Source organism: Myxine glutinosa, chromosome 5, assembly GCF_964187855.1.
Source record: "Myxine glutinosa chromosome 5, kmMyxGlut1.1, whole genome shotgun sequence".
In the NCBI taxonomy this organism is placed as follows: Eukaryota; Metazoa; Chordata; class Myxini; order Myxiniformes; family Myxinidae; genus Myxine; species Myxine glutinosa.
In genome coordinates this window covers 33876461-33896055 of record NC_136265.1, presented here as the reverse complement: position 1 = coordinate 33896055, position 19595 = coordinate 33876461, and the positions used below count along the sequence as shown (strand labels likewise).

At 43.1% G+C, this 19595-nt stretch overlaps 1 protein-coding gene across 3 annotated transcripts in view; it reads right to left on the bottom strand.

Annotated features, from left to right (window-relative positions):
- The window catches only part of ST13 (ST13 Hsp70 interacting protein), a 63412-nt gene that overhangs the window by 27621 nt on the left and 16196 nt on the right, over positions 1–19595 (bottom strand). For all 3 annotated transcript variants that reach the window (XM_068104676.2, XM_068104677.2, XM_078777849.1), the window contains exons 3-7: positions 16058–16172; positions 15743–15813; positions 7276–7342; positions 5407–5491; positions 5164–5274 (exon numbers count right to left, since the gene is read on the bottom strand). In XM_068104676.2, coding sequence (XP_067960777.1) covers positions 5164–5274; positions 5407–5491; positions 7276–7342; positions 15743–15813; positions 16058–16172 — 449 coding nt within the window. The remainder of the gene's footprint in view (positions 1–5163; positions 5275–5406; positions 5492–7275; positions 7343–15742; positions 15814–16057; positions 16173–19595) is intronic.

Below are 19595 nucleotides of genomic sequence, written 5' to 3'. Positions count from 1 at the left end.
CTTCCTCTTCTCCAATGGCTTGATCTCTGATCATCAATTTGGTTTCAGACCAGGTCATTCTACTCTGAACATGCTGCTTCTGCTGTCTCAACAATGGATGGAGGTCCTCAATGCCAAACAGGAAATCAGAGCCATCTCCCTTGACATATCACGTGCCTTCGATACGGTCTGGCACCCCGCTCTGCTCACCAAACTCTCCTCCTATGGTATCCATGGAAATCTCCACGCATGGCTTGCGAACTTCCGCTCTGGTTGTAGTCAACGTGTGGCCCTGAATGGATTTCTCTAATCTCCCCTTCCTGTTCAGGCTGGAGTTCCCCAAGGCAGTGTTCTTGGCCCTGTGCCTTTTCTGGTCTTCATCAATGATCTCTGAATCTCTGGAAAATCCTATCTGCCGCTCCATTCCTCAACCATCAGATCGGCAGTCTGCAGCCTCCTCACTCTCTGCAGACCTGGAAAAAAAAATCATAGACTGGTCAAACAAGTGGAACATATCTTTCAATCCTGACAAATCTCATACTCTTACTATTACTATGCCTCTCCGAAAAGACCGACTGGACAACCCTCTCATCCACTTTCTGAATAATCCTCTCCAAGAAGTCAAGTCACTCAAGCTTTTGGGTCTCACTATCTGCCATGATCTTTCCAAGGAAAACCACATTTCCAAGCTGGCCTCCAAAGCCAGTCGACGACTGGGAATCCTCTGTCGTGCGAAGTCCTTCCTTGCAACACCTGAGCTCCTCACCACATACAAGGCGTTCATCCGCAGCTCAATGGAATACTGCTCTCCCCTCTTCTCCTGCCTCACACCGAGCTCGTCTTCACGCTGATGAAACCAAAGCTTTCAGAATCATTGGAATCTCCCGCGATAAACTAACTCCAATAGACTGCCAGGTGTTCCAATTTTTCATTTCATTTCGTGACCTGAAAATCGGGTGGGCATCAAATTGGCATGATAATATAGAAAAAATTAAGAAATAATGTTCATGACTTTTCACAAGTCAGATTCTGGTATGTTAGTCTGTAATATAATGTTGAAATGTATAATTTTATTTCTAAAATCTCCGTTTAGCCTCGAACGCATTTCGATGTATTGACCAATGAGGATCGCGCTTATTCGCGCTCCGAACGATGTCTGGGCTTCCGGCTGCGAGTAAACAAAATGGCGGCCTCCAGTAGCAGCGACGGTGACGAGGGTGGGAGCGAGAAACGCTGTTATATGTGCATTTCTCCGGCCAAAAGATCAAGTTTAATACCTTTTAGTGATATAACATGGCCGCGATATTTGCAATTTGTTCTTACGTGGCAGAATTTAGAAGGTGATCAAGCTGAAATTGCGAGAAATTTCGTGAAGAACCACGCTGACGAATTCGGCGAACGTGGCAACAGTATGGTAACAATACCTGGTTACCTGCTATAGCTATACCGCATGATGCAGCGTTTCATCAAGTGTGTTATTCACGATTTACCGATAAACAACGAGTGAGCAGGGTGCAAAGCAGCATGAAAAAGAGAGAAGAAAATGCAGCCAATACTGGTAGGTTGAATAACTTGAATAATAAATCATGACAATGCTTCAAAACTTAGTTTGATTTTTTTTTTTGTGAGGTATATGTAAAATGATTTTGTGTGTAGTCGAACGATTTTGAATTGAAGGAACTGTCCAATATTTATGCAAGGAGGTAGGGCCGAGGTGAAACAAATAAATTTTTAAAAGGAAGTCTGAGAAAGGGGGGGGGGGCTGGGGGGGAGGGAATCTAGTCGGGCTAACCATGACTTGAGGTCTAGACATTTTTAACTCACATAATTTTAATTGTTTTCTTTTATGTGTATTTATTGCAGCTTCAACATGCAATGACATCAACGTCAACATTGACAAGGTGCATAAAGGCCCACAACCAGTCAAGAAACGTGCTCTACGCTCCAGCTTAGGCAAGCCCAAATGTTCAGCCAGATCCCAATATGTGTTGCCTAATATATGCATCCTTTGTCAGAAAGAGAGAACAATCAATACAGGCAAAAGGGGCCGAAGAAAAGAGCCTCTAACAAGGTGCTCAACAATTGAGGCACCAAGACTGCAGCAAGCCGCTAAAGACAACAACAATACAAACCTGCTGCTTCAAATTCAAGACAGCGATTGTGTTGCGATAGAGGTAAAATACCATGGTCGCTGCTACAAGGAGTATACCCGGTATTTAGGCAAGCTAGCAACAACACCTAATACAGAGCAACAAGGAGACTCCAACTACTCAGAAGCATACACATTATTTTGTGCAACAGTCAAGGATCTTATAATAGACAACAAGGAAATCTACAGACTGAAACGACTTAATGACATGTTCATGAAACAAATCAAAGCAACACACGGAATAGAATCAAACTACAAAAGTGGCTTTCTCAAGACAAGACTGATGAAAACATTTCCACAACTATGCTTTCTAACCCCGTATATGCGCTGCCAAGGACACCTTGTGTATGTTAATGACATCTCCACTGAAGTGCTGGTTGAAGAAAAGAAAGTGTTGCAAGAAACCATGCATGGTTCAGGTGATGACACAACAGAGACAGAACAAACATCCGACTCTGAACCAACCCCACCAAAGCAACCTGGGTATACTGAGAATAACCTTAGAGAACACTACTTCACTGCGCTACAATTGAGAAATGCAATAGATGAGATCAAGCCAAATATGCCATGGCCCCCAACCTCTGAGCACCTGACAACAAATGCCGCAGAAGCAATTGTACCTGCCTGTCTCTATAACTTTATTGCATGGATGGTGGGAGTGTCAGACGAACCTGATTCTGATGAGTTTGTAAAGATAGAATCTACAATACATAGAAGAATTCTCACAATTGCACAGGACATCATATACCTCCAATCAAAGGGAAGGAAACAACATTTGTCACTTGCAATGACAGTACGTCATCTCTCAGGTTCAGCCCAATTAATCAGCCTACTGAACGGGTTTGTTACTGCGTCTCAAACTCTGTCGTCTTAAATCATGACACTGCACTGGCTAACCAAGAACTACATCGTGGAGAGGATGCTCTTCCATCAATCATTCAGGTGGGCAAGCATGTCACACTCGTATGGGACAATAATGACTTCGGGGAGGAGACATTGTCTGGGCGCGGAACAACGCACAATACCAATGGGATTATAATACAGCGACCAAGTCAATCCCATGAAGTAGTACAACCAGCACCAGTCACTACAGTTAAGAGGACGCGGGAGAGATCGATGCAGCCACCTGCAGTGAACCTTGCCACATATTATGGAGGGAAAAACGAAGGACCCGCTCCATTCGCAACCAGCGTTCCATTGGATCGAGCAACGTACTTCCCATTACTCCAGCACCCTAAGACGATAGACCTAGCATACCACATCACCAAGTACAACATTGACGGGACTCTGCCATCTTGGACAGGATTCAACCAACTACTGTCTTGTGTTGAAGTTCCACCAAAGAGCGTGATAGGGTATCTCCCTGTCATTGATGCCACTCCGACTGAAATGAATACGGTACTAACAATACTGCAGAGAAGTGTTCAGATCGCCGACAAGTTACAGTTGGAAACAGTCGTCATTGTCGTTGACCAAGCCATCTATTGCAAGGCACAGCTCATTAGATGGAAGAATGCACAGTTCATGAAGAGACTGGTAATTCGACTTGGGGCATTCCACACTGCAATGTCCTTTCTTGGCTGTATTGGAAAGAGATTTCGAGATGGTGGTCTCCAAGACATCCTGGTTGAGTCAGAGATTGTTGCAGTGGGGTCTGTGAATGGAGTGTTCAGCGGCAAGCATTACAACAGGGCAGTTTGAGCCCATAAGCTGATGTCAGACGCGATGCAGCAGATGCTCCTGGATGCATATTTTGAATCTATTCCAGAACATGAAGCGGGTAGAGTGAAGGAACTTTTGTCAAACTTAGCTGAAGCTTTCCCACATCCAAACTACCATGTCATTCTCAACAGTGACAAGTTCAAAGACTTCAAAACCTCCTTTGACAAATTCTTAGAAGCAAGTGACACCAAACCAACATTTCGCTTCTGGAGTTCATACATTGAGACGGTGGAGCTTCTCTAGCCCATCTCAAGTTTATCATGACGTCAATGCACACTGGTTCGCTTGTACGCCACGTAATTGTCTTTGATGGGTTAAAATATCACCCCTTACACACTTATTGGACCTATTAACAGTTTCAAAATAGCATTGGTAAACCACCATGGATCGTAGTAGCAACACCAATCACAAATATTGCACAAAAATTTAAAATTATGCAGGTTTTAAGGTCCAAAAACATGACTTTCTGATAAATGCATCAACAGCATGTTATTTTACCAAGTCGTTAAAACAACATTTTTACTACTTTTGGGGGTCTGAATTAATAAATATTGCTGCCAAGACCAATGTGAACATGACATCATATAGTTTGTGTTGTTTTTTTACTGTGTAAATGGGTATTTCAAATGTAACATACAATTGGTGTATACTGGTGTTTTGGGGCAGCGGTTCTCGGTAACGTACCACGATATCGCTTGTGAAAAAAAACATGTTTTGGAGGTCATAAGGCTTCATCCCACACCCTTCTTGCCAAATCCCTAGGTTCAGGTCATGAAATCAAAAAAAAAAATAGATATCCACCCTATGGCCCTGTGTCTACAAAGGCCTTTCACTCACTCACCGCAGGCAGGTAGGTAGGTGGTCTTTCTGTCTTCTACCGACTCCTATCCAGCCTAGCTCCATCTGTGCTCTGTCCCCCAAATATTCCTGCAGGTCACACAAGATATGCCAGCAACCCTCTTATGTTTAAACTGCCAAAACAAAGCCTCTCTGCTCACCTTCACTCCTTCATTCCTCTTTTCTCCCGCCTCTGGAACAAACTGCCACACTCTCTTCAATCCCTCTCCTTCCTCCAGGTATTTAAAAACAGCTGTTCAACACCATCTCTTATCTTCCCCCATCCAAAACCTTGATCTTTTCTACCCCTGTTAATTCACCAAGTATGGTCCCTCATCATTGTGACACGGAAAGGCTAATTTACCAGTCTAAACAAAAATCCAGTTAAAAGGAAAAAAATTAATCTTTTAAAAAATAATAATAATAATAATAAACTTTTCAAATTGTCAAATTTTCTTTGGATATCTCAGCCTTACCTGTGAGCAATACCTCTCCACTTGTAAGGCTGGGCAGAGTCAGGGTTGATGTTGATTGCTCGGTCACAGTCCCGGATTGCCGCATTTGGCTTCTGCAGTTTGATGTAAATACTGCACGCGACAGGTAAACGACAAGGAACATGATGCGGGGCTGAAACGTGCAGTACATCGGCAATAACAAGGCGAGAGAAACTATATGGGCAAATGCTCGTCACAGTGTAGAATGCCAAGGCCACCCAGTACCTGGCTCGTTTGGCGTAGAGAATGGCAGACCGGGGATTCAACTTTACAGCTTCTGTGATGAGGGCCAGAGACTTCTCCAACTCCCCTGCATTCCAATGTTACAACCCTCGGTCTCGATTGTAATCTCAAGTGGTAAAAATCACCATAAACATAGGTAATATTACATGTAGTGGGTTGTTTCACCTGACAATCAAATTCACGACATATACAGTCATGGCCAAAAATATTGGCACCCTTGCACCGTTTTCAAATAACTCAAAATTTTCTCGAAACACAAGTTGAAATTGACAAAAGTATTTGGTCTCCACCATTCTATATTTCATTGTTAATATTACAGAACCTTTGTTTTTGATTCAGAACTTAATATATCCGATTAAATCAGAAAATATAAAGAAATGGAATTAACAAAATTATTGATACCCTTGACTTAATATTTTGTAGCATGGCCTTTGGACAAAATAACTGCAGTCCAGCAATTCATATAGCCATGAAAGAGCTTCCTACACCTCTCTACTGGCAGTTTGGCCCACTCTTCTTGAACAAACTGCTCCAGTTCTACCAGATTTGAAGGGTGCCTTCTCCCAACTGCTATTTTCAGATCTCCCCACAGGTGTTCGATGGGATTTAGATCTGGACTCATTGCTGGCCACTTCAGAACAGTGCAGCATTTTGTCTTTAACCATTCCTGGGTGTTTTTGAAGTATGTTTGGGGTTATTGTCCTGCTGCAAGACCCATGACCTTCGACGGAGACCAAGCTTTCTGACACGAGGTTCAACATTGCGCTCCAAAATGCCTTGGTAATCTCCTGATTTCATGATTCCATGCACAAATTCAAGGCACCCAGTACCAGAGGCAGCACAGCTACCCAAAAGAATCACTGAACCTCCTCCATGTTTGACTGTAGGGAAGGTGTTCTTTTCTTTTAAGGCTTCATTTTGTTTTCTGTAAACATAGAGATGATGTGCTTTCCCAAAAAGCTCTAATTTGGTCTCGTCTGTCCACAGGACATTCTCCCAGAATTATTTTGGCTTGTTCAGGTGTGTTTTGGCAAACTCCAGTCAGGCTTTCTCAACAGTGGGGTCCTCCTGGGTCTCCTACCATATAACCCCCTTTAAACGAGTTGGCGACAGATGGTACCTTGTGTCTGAAAGGTCAGCTTGAATCTGTTTGGCAGTTGATCAAGGTGCTTTATATCCACCATTCGAACAATCCTTCACTGCAATCTTCGATCAAGTTCTCTTGCAGCCACGTCCAGGGAGGTTGGTTACAGTGCCATGAGCCTTAAACTTCCTGATAACATTTCGTACGGTGGACAATAATGGACACAGGTCTCTGGAGATGGACTTGAAGCCTCGAGATTGTCCATGCTGGGCTACAATTTTGTGGCTGACCTCATTTATTCTCTGGTTTTCTTTCTTTTCCCCATGGTCATTGCAGCACACACAGTGACACATAAGATAAGAATGACTCATTTTCTCAATTCAAACTTGTTGAATGAGGGATTTTTATATTGCAGGCACCTGGAACTCACCACAGGTGAGTTCAAGTGCAAAGTAAAAGAGAAACACCTGCTTGAAATCTAATTATTTCTAACAACTTCTAAAAGGTGTCGATAATATTGTCCAGGCCATTTTAGGATTTCTGTGGAATAAGCTAAGATTTAGTCATTTTTTCAGCTTTTTTTAGGTTTTGTTCCACTGCAAACCAAATAAATACATTTGTGGATTCCAAAATATTTTTTAATTTAAACAATTTTCAGGAAGAAATGATGCATTATTTGAAAAATGTGCAAGGGTGCCAATATTTTTGGCCATGACTACAATGACTCCCCTAATTTGAAAAAACAAAACAAATTAAAGGCAACTCACCTTCAGAAAAAGCATTCAAAGCCTCCATTTTTTTCTCACTTGCCTGATCAATCATTTCCTCTGTCACCTGAAAAAGTAGAGGTTATCTGCTCAAGTACCATCAGGTTTCATCGCCACAGGGCCACACAACTACATCACACCACAAACAGCATTTAATCCATCTTATTTGGATTGTTTTACCATCTCAGCAAAAACTATCCAAAAGCCAATGAGGATGAAATAAACAACATGATTTATTTATTTCAAAAAAATAAAATAAAAATATATAAATATATATATATATATATAAATATATATAAATATATATAAATATATATATAAATATAAATAAATATACAGTCACGTGAAAAAGTAAGTACACCCCATGTAAAGTTTTGACTTTTTCAACATATTTCAACATACAGCTATTTGATCTTCATTTCAACAATATTGATAGATAAAGGTGATATAAAATAACAAAAATCATGAAACATTTACATTTTGTAGTCCATTGTATAATTTAAATAAACATAAATGCTAATTTCGCATGTGGAAAAAGTAAGTACATGGAGAAGAGGAAGAAGTTGTTTCTTGGGTTTGCTGATCTGGAGAAAGCACTCGATAGGGTTCCACGCGAAGTCGTGACATGGGCATTGAGGAAGTTAGGAGTGGAGGAATGGTTGATCTGAGTAGTGATGGCAATGTACGAGAGAATGTGCACAACTGCAAGGACGAAGGATGGGAGCAGTGGTGAGTTTGAGGTGAAGGTGGGAGTGAATCAGGGGTCGGTACGAAGTCCACTACTAGTTGTAGTTGTGATGGATGTGCTGGCTCAGAACGTAAAGGAGGGTTTAGCGTGGGAGTTGTTGTATGCAGATGATCTGGTGTTGATTGGGGAGAGTATGGATGGACTGAAGGAGAAGATGAACAAGTGGAAGGAATGTTTGGAGGCAAAAGGTCTGAAGGTGAATATCTCAAAGACGAAGGTGATGGCAAGTGGTAAAGTATATGGTGAGGTGGAAAGAACTGGGAAGTGACCGTGTGCTGTGTGCAGGAAGGGTGGCGGAGTGAACTCCATTCAATGTACAATGTGCGCAGAGTGGGTTCATCAAAAATGTAGTGGTCTGAGGGTCATGAACCAGTGTAGCAGCTACATTAAAGTGTAAGGTGTGCACAGAGGGAGCTGCAGATGGAGGAAATGTTGAGTTGGATCTTGGCAACAGCACAAAGCTGGAAGGTGTGAAAACATTTTGCTACCTCGGAGACATGCTGAATGGAGGAAGGTGGATCAGACTCGGCGACAGTTGCTAGAGTGAGATGTGCATGAAAGAAGTTTCGGGAACTGAGTGGCGTGCTGACAAGGAGGGGAGCGTTGTTGAAGCTGAAGGGAAAGGTGCATGCTGCATGTGTGAGAAGTGTTATGATTTATGTGAGTGAGACATGGGTAATGAACGTAGAGCAGCAACGAAGGCTGGAAAGGGTGGAAATGTGAATGGTTCGGTGGATGTGCGGAGTATCGTTGAGAGAGAGGAAGACAAATGATGAATTGCGAAAGATGATGGGAATCGAGCCTGTGATGGATGCTGTGAAGAGAAACAGGTTGAGATAGTTTGGTCATGTGTTGAGGAAGGAGATGAGAAGTTGAGAAGAGTGATGGAAATGAATGTGGAAGGAAGTAGAGGACGGGGAAGACCGAGAAAGACTTGGCTAAAGGTGGTGAAAGAATAAATGCAGGCAAGGGGGTTAAACAAGGAGATATGCAGAAAATAGGGCAAAATGGAGAAGATCGTCATGGGGACCTCAAGGCTAACCCACGCTCTCGCAGGGAAAATGGCCTTAAAATGCCTGTTGTTGTTGTGTTTGTATCTATCTAGCAAAGTCCTTCCTTGGCAAACCTGAACTCTTATCCACCTACAAGGCCTTCATCCACAGTTTGATTTGATCGAGTCTCTCCCCTCTGGGCTAGCGCCCCTGCCCCACATCTTGCTCAGCTCGATAACGTGGAAACAAAGGCCTTCAAGATCATTGGAATCTCCAACAATTAAGCAGAGTCTATGCGCCTATCACTTTCCCATCGCAGACAGGTCGGAGGTCTCTCTGAAGAGAGAAGACCTCACTCTCTGAAGACCTGGACAAAATCACAGACTGGTCAAACAAGTGGAACATGTCTTTCAATCCTGACAAATCTCACACTCTTACTATGTCTCTCCGAAAAGATCGACTGGACAACCCTCCCATCTACTTTCTCAACAATCCTCTCCAAGAAGTTCTGTCGCTCAAGATTTTGGGTCTCACTATCTGCCATGATCTTTCTTGGGAAAACCACATTTCCAAGCTGGCCTCCAAAGCCAGTCGCCGACTGGGCATCCTCCGTCGTGCGAAGTCCTTCCTCGGCACACCTGAGCTCCTCACCACATACAAGGCTTTCATCCGCAGCTCAATGGAATACTGTTCTCCCCTATGGGCCGGTGCTCCTGCCTCACACCTAGCTCGGCTTCACGCTGTTGAAACCAAAGCTTTCAGAATTATTGGAATCTCCCGCGATGAAGCTATCTCTGAGGGCCTTTCACTCACTCACCGCAGGCAGGTAGGTGGTCTTTCTGTCTTCTAGCGACTCCTCTCCGGCCTTGCACCCCCAGCTCTCTCTGTGCTCTGTCCCCCAAATATTCCTACAGGTCGCACAAGATCTGCCAGCAACCCTCTGATGGTTAAACTGCCGAAATCTCGGCTCTCTGCTCACCTTCACTCTTTCGTTCCTCTTTTCTCCCGCCTCTGGAACAAACTCCCTCACTCCCTTCAATCCCACTCCTCCCTCCAGGTCTTTAAAACAGCTGTTCACCACCATCTCTTATCTTCCCCCATCCAAAACCTTGATCTTTTCTACCCCCGCTAATTCACCCCAGATCCACCTTGTTTGAAATTCCAACTTCTTTCCTGGAAGTCCTGGCAGTGTCCATATGTTTTATACCTCTCCCACCGCCCCCTTCCCACGCCCCCCCCACCCCCCCAAAGCCCTCGCCCTCTCTCAGATCTCTCGATGTCTCCATGTCTCTCGGTCCCTGCTCTCAAATGTTGTGTTTGTGTCCTTCCCCCTCTCTCCCCATCTTGTCTACCGCTCCCTGTTATATGTTTTATGTGTCGGTTTGTCTTTCTGTGTGATTAATGTTCGCTCTTTCACGAGCCTCGACCTTGTATACAAAAAAAAAGAAAAAAAAAAGGTCTCTGTCTTCTTCCACCTCCTTACTGGTCTTGCATGCACCAATTTCTGCAAGGTGCTTGTGGGTCACCATCCACCCATTTTGGTGAAAGTTTAAAAATCCAGGATCACTACTCACCTCTCCTCGTGCGTTTCTCTTTTTCCCCACTCGTGTAACTAACTTCCACATTCCCTTCTTTCTCATTCTTCCCTTCAGGTCTTCAAGACAGCTGTTCACCATGCAAATGGATTTTGCTCAGCCCCGATCCAAAACCATTATCTTTTCTAACCCTGTTAAACCCTCCCCAAAACCATCTCTTTCCAAGTTTCCCTTTTTTTTTTTTGGGTTTACAAAGTCGAGGCTCATGGAAGATCTACATTTGCTTCGGTCGATCTTGTTCTGCGTTTGTCCTCCCCCATTCCTTATTTCTCCAAGACTGCCTTTATTTTGTCTCTCAACCCCTCTGTTGGCACGTTTCCCCGGCTCTTTCTACTGTTCCTTTTGTTACGTTACGTACTGATTTGTTCTATGTCCTTGCTTCTCCACGCGCCTCGACATGGTGTTAAAAAAAGGATAGCTTCTCCAAAGCAAGCCCACTAATAACAGTTTTGATAATAATGGTCGTATTTCTTGGCACTTAATCTGGTGGCAGAAGGGCGATTTCCATAAAGCAATACGAACCCAACATCCGCACGATAGAACTCTCATCAGCCACTCTTACGAGGAGTACCCTGTGTGCCCTTTTGACTCGTATTAACCACCATTTTATGTCATGCTTCCTCATAGTCAAGTAACATTTTATTAGTTGCTTATTTTTGTTTTTATTGAAGCATTTGACAGAGTGTGACACCGAGGTCTGATCTCAAAGCTCTCCTGTTTCGGCTTTCCTCCTCCACTCTGCTCTCATACCTGGCTTCTCTCGGACCATTCCACCTCCGTAATAGTTGATGGTTCAACCTCTCCCTCCTTCCTTCCCAACAGCGGTGTCCCTCAAGGTTCTATCTTGTTTCTTACACTCTTCCTTCCTTTTATCAATAATCGTCTTCTATAAATAACCAAATGCTGATATGTAACCAGCTTCAGTATGCAGAGGACTCAACATTAGATTTCTCTGTTTTTCACATCTACTCCATCTTGTCTCGCTGGATCTACATCTCATCGGATTTGGACACGATTCCTCAGAGGGGCAAATGTAAATAAGTCAGGTTTGATGCTTCTAATAGTCATGCGTCGCTTAACGTCCAAGATACGTTCTAAGAAACGTGACTTTAACCGAATTGGACGTTGTTCGAACATAGGACTTGAAAGCTGCAATAGCCCCTTGATCCATAGGCTGAATCAAAGAGGTGGTATTCGTGCCGAAAAACATGCCGAAATCACGTGCAATAGCATTCACAGATTTGCCGCCCTCACGCTATCTTATTATTTTCTGCTTCTCCTCCAAATCAATGCTCTTGCGTTGTTTCTTGCTGCTGCTACCACTAGGGCTGGTTGCGCTGCGTTTGGGACCCATGATTCACTTTAGGGTGGATTGATTTTAATAAAATCAAATGAAAAGACAATGGAATAACGCTCACGATACGCGGGGGTAATCGAGACTGGATGCTGATGATGCTGCGGCGCTGCCGACGAGGCAAAACCAAGCATACACTGTCATACAGTTTGTAAACTTTTTATTTCGTAAGTAAGGAAATCAAATTAAAAGTACTGTACACTACAATGGCCAAATAAATAGCATCGCAAAGCGGGCGTAACCCCTCAGCCCATGCATGGTGGAAACCAATTTCAAGATGGCTGCCGTGGCGGCCAAATTGAAAATCGCAGCACGCCCATTTTTGAAAGGAACCTTCCTCGATACAACCCCAACACACACTGCAAAAATGAATTTAATCGGACAAGCCATTCTGCTCGAAATTGACGGAAACCAATTTCAAGATGGCTGCCGTGGCGGCCATATTGAAAATCGCAGCATAGTCAGGTTCACTATGTTAACAAATATAATTTCGTTCAAAATTTTGGTAGATTAGCAAAACTATACATTTTTGGAATATTCGGAGCATGAGGAATCCACAAATTAATGTTTACATTTGCGTAGACACCTTTGCGAAAATGACACTCGGGACAGTGATGAAGATAGTCAGGTTCACTATGTTAAATATAATTTCTTTCAAAATTTTGGGATTAGCAAACCTGTACATTTTTGGAATCTTCAGAGCATGGAGAATCTGAAAATCAATGTTGGCATTTGCACAGACACCTGCATGCCCGCCATTTTGGATTTTGAAAATGGCCGCCATAAAATACATATTTTGTGCGATCTCGGCTTCCAGTCAACCGAGAGACTTAATTAAATATGCTAATCCTATGTTTTCTGGGTCAAGGAATCCAATAAAGGCCTCAAAATAGTGCTCAGGATTATAGAAAAGCAACAAACAAAGGTAATTGAAAACCATTGTCTTTATATTTGTGATATAACTGTATTACATAATACATGATATTGCAAGTCCTTTGAAGTTATAGGTTGTTATAGGAAGTTATAGGTAGTATCAGATTGAACTATAAGTCCTATACACAGGATCTACGAGGTCAATACCGTTCAGGAATATGCTTTTACAGATCTTCATCACTGTCCTGAGTGTCATTTTCGCAAAGGTGTCTACGCAAATGTAAACATTAATTTTTGGATTCCTCATGCTCTGAATATTCCAAAAATGTATAGTTTTGCTAATCTACCAAAATTTTGAACGAAAAAACATAGTGAACCTGACTAGCACGTCCATTTTCGCAAGGAACTCAACCCCAACACACACTGCAAAAATGGATTTAATCGGACAAGCCGTTCGCCTTGAAATTGACGGAAACCAAAAGTTGACGGACACCCGGACGATGCCCGTCACGACAATACCCCTTAGCCCAATTTGGGCTGAGGGGTGAAAACATAAACCAATAACATAGGCATTTCTTATATCTATCAAAACATATTATGGATATATAGTTACTGTACTGTATCATCATACGCCTGGCAGCCCAATCTATTTTGTTTAAGAACACATGATGCATGCGTGAGCGCGCCCGCTCTAAGGCCACTTACGTCCGCTACGTCCCGTTGTCTGAACGGGTTTTTTTTAATCCCCATCATTTTCTTATTATTTTTATGGGCCACGGACGTATAAGCGATTGGACGTTGTTCGGACGGACGTAAAGCGACGCATGACTGTACTCAATTTCTAACTATTTCCCTTTCTAAAACTCCTCTCACCTCTCCCATCTCCTTTGAAGGCTCTGCAATGTTGCCGCTGAATACAGTAAACATAATTGATATTACTGTAACATCATTTATATCTTGGAAATCTCACACTGTACAAATAGCTTAAGTCCACCTCTAACTAAGAGTCCTGTTCAGATGTCTAAAATTCTTCAAATCTGAAGTTGATCAGATTATATAACAGGATCGATTTGCCCTTGTATAGAGTACAGCTCTCACATATAGGGAGTTTCTAGCTCCACATACTTGATAGAGTCGAGTCGAGAGCAATCAGTTATCAAATCTCCAAAACTGATCTCAAAACTCAACTTGCTTTAATTACACCACAATGTTGGTTCTCTATCCCTTTTCCATACATATTACTTTGGTTTCTTCTCCCAAGAAATGGCTGCTTGTATACCTCCACCATTAGCGAGACCACAAAATAGTGAGCAAGCCACTACGTTCCATGATCATTGTGTGGCAATTGGCAACTCAAAAGTGAGCTGTCATGTTTCTTTCCCTTCACTGCTAAGCTCTGGATTTTTTTTTTTTTCCTGCTGAGGTCTTTCCTAACAGTTATCTTATAACTTTTCTAAAGAGAGGTTTTCCAGTTCCTCAAAAAAAATCTTGGATTCTTTTTCCTTCTCTTCACTTCTCTATTCCTTCAGCACTTTTTTTTGTTTGTTTGTTTCATTTAAGGCATGGCCTTGATGAGAACTACACCAGTCCATGACTGAAGCATTTAACATAACATAAATAAAAAAATAAAAAAAACTAGAGCAATGCGAGTCGCCAATATGCCTCCCCATAGTCCCACATCTGGTAGATGCCCTCGTTCACTGTCCGAAAAATAAACAAGTTTGATTTGAATCCCTTCCACCGTTTTCAAGTATCACATTTTCACCAGCCATGACAGGTTTCACATCAATCGGTGAAGCGGTTGCAGAGAAGGGATTTTTTTTTTTAAATATTGGCTTTCAAGCCAACATGGCTGCCAAACCACGTGACATATGACCTTAAAAAAATGTACACTCTGCATATGTATGGGTAGGGGATCACGTTTGTGAAGTTAGGTGTTGATCGGATAAGGTTCGTTTCTCTATCAAAGATGGCTGCCAAACCACATGACCTACAACGTCATCATTTTCAAACTATATGCAACAGTGGTGCTAGATGATATTTGCAAAGTTTTGCATCGATAGGGTAAGGGGTTTCAGAGATATAATTATTTCATATTTTCCTTCAAACCAATATGGCTGCCACACAATGTGACCGATGAGGTTTTCCTGATTAGCGTTTAATCGCCTTGCCTCGTCAATGACACGTAAAGTTTCGAGTCAATTGATTTGGTTGTTTTGGAGAAGATGTTTTTTCATTTATTAATTTTTTTAATCATGCCATTTCAGATTTTTAGGATAAGGAATTGGATTCAAACATTTTTGGCTGGTATACCACTTCACGTATGATATCATCATGCTTTTGTTCCCCATTGGGAGTACTTGACAATGTGCCACCTTTCAATTTTTTCCATTCAGCTGTTTGAGAAATAATTTTTTCATCACTTGTGTTTAATCCAAGATGGCTGCCATACCATGTGACCGATGACGTCACAATTATCATAAAAACATTCTGCATGGGTGTCATTCCTACCCTGAAAGTTTTGTCTCAATTAGACATATCGTTGCTGAGAAAAAGTAGGTTTAGCCCGTACGGACAACCCGAAAACAATGCCTCCAGCCACCTCATTTCACACCGGGAGTCCAGACAAAATTCCAGTTTTCCAAACGAGCAAAACAGGACCAGCACGTTGTGTTAAGAGCTTAGCAAAGATGATATATCTATCCAAAATGAAGACAGTCTTGCTGGTGAGGGCTGGTGACAATAGACAAAATGAACAGAACTTTGATGGGAGATAAGTTAACCACTGTAGGAAGCAAGGAGAAGCTGAAATGTCAAGCGTTAACCCTTCTTCAGAGAAAATGAGCCTTAATGGTATATCTATCCACTTAACATCTTATATGTGCAAAATGAAAGAAAGGCCAACCTCCGTGGAATCGTCTCCCATGTCTTGCTCAGGATCACAGTCTCCCTCGATAACACCCTCATTGTCAAGGTCTACAGAAAACAAAGATCAGTGTTCTTCACTCATGTGGAACAAGTTCAACCGCAACACACTTCATCCCAACCCACCCCCCCCCCCCTTCCCATCCAACACCCCCCCCCCCCCCTGCTTCACCTCCCACCCACCCATATAATAGTGAACACAAAAATCTTTGCCAACAAGTTAATACAAATTTCATAGGCAGTGAAAGAACATAAATACATTTGTAAAAAAAGAAAAGAAAAAAGATTGGCACACCAAGATCACTCTCGTCATTCTCGTCACTCTCCACTGGCTCTGGCTCTGGCTCTGGTTCTGGCTTTGGCTTTGGCTTTGGGGGCGGTGATGAGCAACAGCCTGGTAGATCTTCCTTCTGGAATACAGACAGAGGCACAAAGGTGAAGGTTTCTCCAATCTTTTGGATACATGCATCTCACATGTATGCACATGTATCATGGTTATATGCACAGGAAAGGATGTGCACAAAGCCATTTTACAGCCCAGACGCCCAGACGATTTATTCATGTGAAAGACGCAAAAGGGTTGATCTCATGGACACATGGGAACAACTCTACCTCCCCCCAACGTCTAGCTTATACATTGCTGCCGGGCCGGAAGTGGGACTTAACCCCCCCCAATACACCACACCATATAAGGAGCCAGAAAAATGACATTTATTTATGTGAAAGACGGCAAGGGTAAAATCACTCAATATTCTGTTTGAGTCCCCGAATAATAAATGACCAATTACAGGAATTTTGGGAGTGGCCTTGGCCTTGACAGCAACCCCCAACGGTGACGTGATTCACCTGATGTGTACAACGTTTCACTTTGACAGTCGTTTTATTCAGAAACTAAGCCATGTTTAGCACAACAATCTATATCTATCTATAATTCCAGTAATCTCTGTTTGTACGTCTGTACGTTTGTACGTCTGTTTGTCTGTGACCGCTGTTTCTCGACAACCACGGGTCCGATATACTTTTAACTTGCCAGGTATATTGCTGGGGACCCGAGGATGTGCCTTTTCAAGGTTTCATATTAATCGGACAATTACTTACCGAGCTATGTCCAAAAAACGATTCAACCAATCAGAGAGCAGCGAACGATCGCGTGTGCCGAACGTGGAGGACACACTCTGCCTCGGATGGCACATTTGAGAGCGTATTCATTTATTTCACGTTTGCAAACTATGTTGGCGTTAAACTATGTTTTAAAACTAATAAAACCGAATTTGCGATTCATTCGCTTTCCTGCGCGTTTGTGCACGCGATGGCGATTTCTTTACCAAACTCCGGAAGCCGTTCGCTTTGGACCAAACCATTGCATGTAAATAGAGGGGGGGGATTGTCACCGTACTCGCAAGCCGTTCGCTTTGGACCAAACCATTGCATGTAAATAGAGGGGGGGGGATTGTCACCGTACTCGCAAGCCGTTCGCTTTGGACCAAACCATTTCATGTAAATAGAGGGGGGGGATATAATTTTAGATATAGATATAGTACGGGCAATGCCCTAGTATATATAAAACACAGTTTGTGTGTGTGTGTGTGTGTGTGTGTGTGTGTGTGTGTGTGTGTGTGTGTGTGTGTGTGTGTGTGTGTGTGTGTGTGTGTGTGTGTGTGTGTGTGTGTAATGTTACCGATAGACTCCAAAACGGAGAGGCTTACGTGCTTGTTATTTGACATAGACATGGCCATTGAGCCTGGGACGAACATGGCCGAACTCAAAATATTTGACGATCCATATTTTTTATTCATATTTACCTCAGCGCATTTCAGCAAAGTACCCGCTAATCTCAGCCGGTTCCAGAGCAGGTCGCTGATTCTCTCAGAGCGATCACGTGATGTTCCATTCCCGCCACCAGACTGATTCGCTCAGAGCGATCACATGATGTTCCATCCCGTCGCACGTCACACGTTTTTTCACCTTTTATGCGATCGTGTTTTGTATCGATTTTGTGCGATATGAATGAAATGTCTTTGAAACAGCTGTGAAATGTCTTTCCACAACCCTTCCGTAACCGATTGGAGCAGTTTATTGCCGCACAAAACGAGATCCGCAAAGCGAGTTGGTCAAGTCGTGCTGACCAAGATGGCGACACGGCGGCTTCACTTTTCACGGAGTATGAGCGTTCTATATATTTTCAATTCAGTGCGCCCGTGATTTGTGGCATAGACATGACCATTGGGCCTTCAAAGTGTAATTTGTGCGAGGCTTTTGTCCGAGTGAGCTTGAGTCGAGAGGGCGAATGTACGGGTTGGGAATGTACGGGTCTCCCTTCCCCCGCCCGGCAACGCCGGTACTGGAGGACGTCACAGGATCGGTGAGTCTCCAAAATCCGCTTCGTGCTGTTGCGAATATGCATGACTATGTCCGATTGTTGTGCTGCTCTCCAACCTTGAGAACTGCAACGTCATTGTTGACTGACCATCCCCTTCCCTCCCCCTTCCCCCTTCCCCCTCCACCCTACCCCTCCCCTTCTCCCCTCCCTTTTCCCCCTCACACCCTACCCTTCTCCCCTCCTTTCCCCCTCCCCTCCCCCACCCTTCTCCCCTCCCCTCCCTTGCAATGCCGGGTACTTCTGCCGGGTCCTCCCCCCTCCGGCCCCTCCCCCTCCCCCCTCCCCCCCTCCCATCCCCCCCTCTCCCCCTCCCCCTCTTCTCCCCTCCCCCCCGTTCCCCTCCCCTCTCCTCCCCCCAGTTCCCCTCCCCTCCCCTCCCCCGCCCGGCAATGCCGGGTACTTCTGCTAGTTTGATATAAAGATGAGACTTTAACGAATGAGCAATTGAAGCAGAAGCAATCTGCATTTATCTTAAAACAAAGAGATATGTGGTGGTGGAAAGCATAAGCAGTAGTAGTGAGGTACCTTCGTAACAAAAATGCCAAGGATTGTTACACGGCAGACAAAAGCACCATTTTTTCACCAAAGCTTTGCCAATGTGTTACAATCAAAAAGAGGATAAGCTACAAAAAAAATCGGACGACAGGAAGTGTACTTTATGACATCATAATGACGTCACAATCTACTACCGAGCTCGTAGGGCAAGTAAATGTAGAAAATAAGGTTGTGAAGCATTGTGATGAGATTCCAAGTCATTCATTTGACATTTTGAGGGTCAGGGAATTGAAGAGTGATGTAATCAATGACATTTAAGCAACCATAAGCTGATTTGCTGTTGCAGTGACGTCACTATATTCTAATTTTGTTGAAAAAAAAACAAAATCTTTGATTATTGACATAAGTGCTACAATTAAAGTATTTGTCGAAGCAGAAGGTATGTACAGGCCTACAGGTAACAATTCTAAACCGATCGTCACAAAACTTCACCAAGTTGTATCGGTCGTCCCAATTGATAAGCCTGTTGTTTTTGGGGTCAAAAGGTCAACATAGGCCAAAGGTCACCAACTTTGCCAAATTTCTAAAATCCTCAATTTTCATCCGATTGACTTGAAATTTGAAGAAAACTTGCATATCTGGTCACTGAATTCAACCACCAAGTATATTTGAGGTTAACATAGGCCAAAAGGTCAACATAGGCCAAATTTCTAAAATCCTCAATTTTCATCCGATTGACTTGAAATTTGAAGAGGACTTGTATATCTGGTCACTGAATTCAACCACCAAGTATATTTGAGGTCAACATAAGCCAAATTTCTAAAATCCTCAATTTTCCTTAAGAGAACTTGCATATCTGGTCACTGAATTCAACCACCAAGTATATCTGAGGTCAACATAGGCCAAAAGGTCAACATAGGCCAAATTTCTAAAATCCTCCATTTCATCCGATTGACTT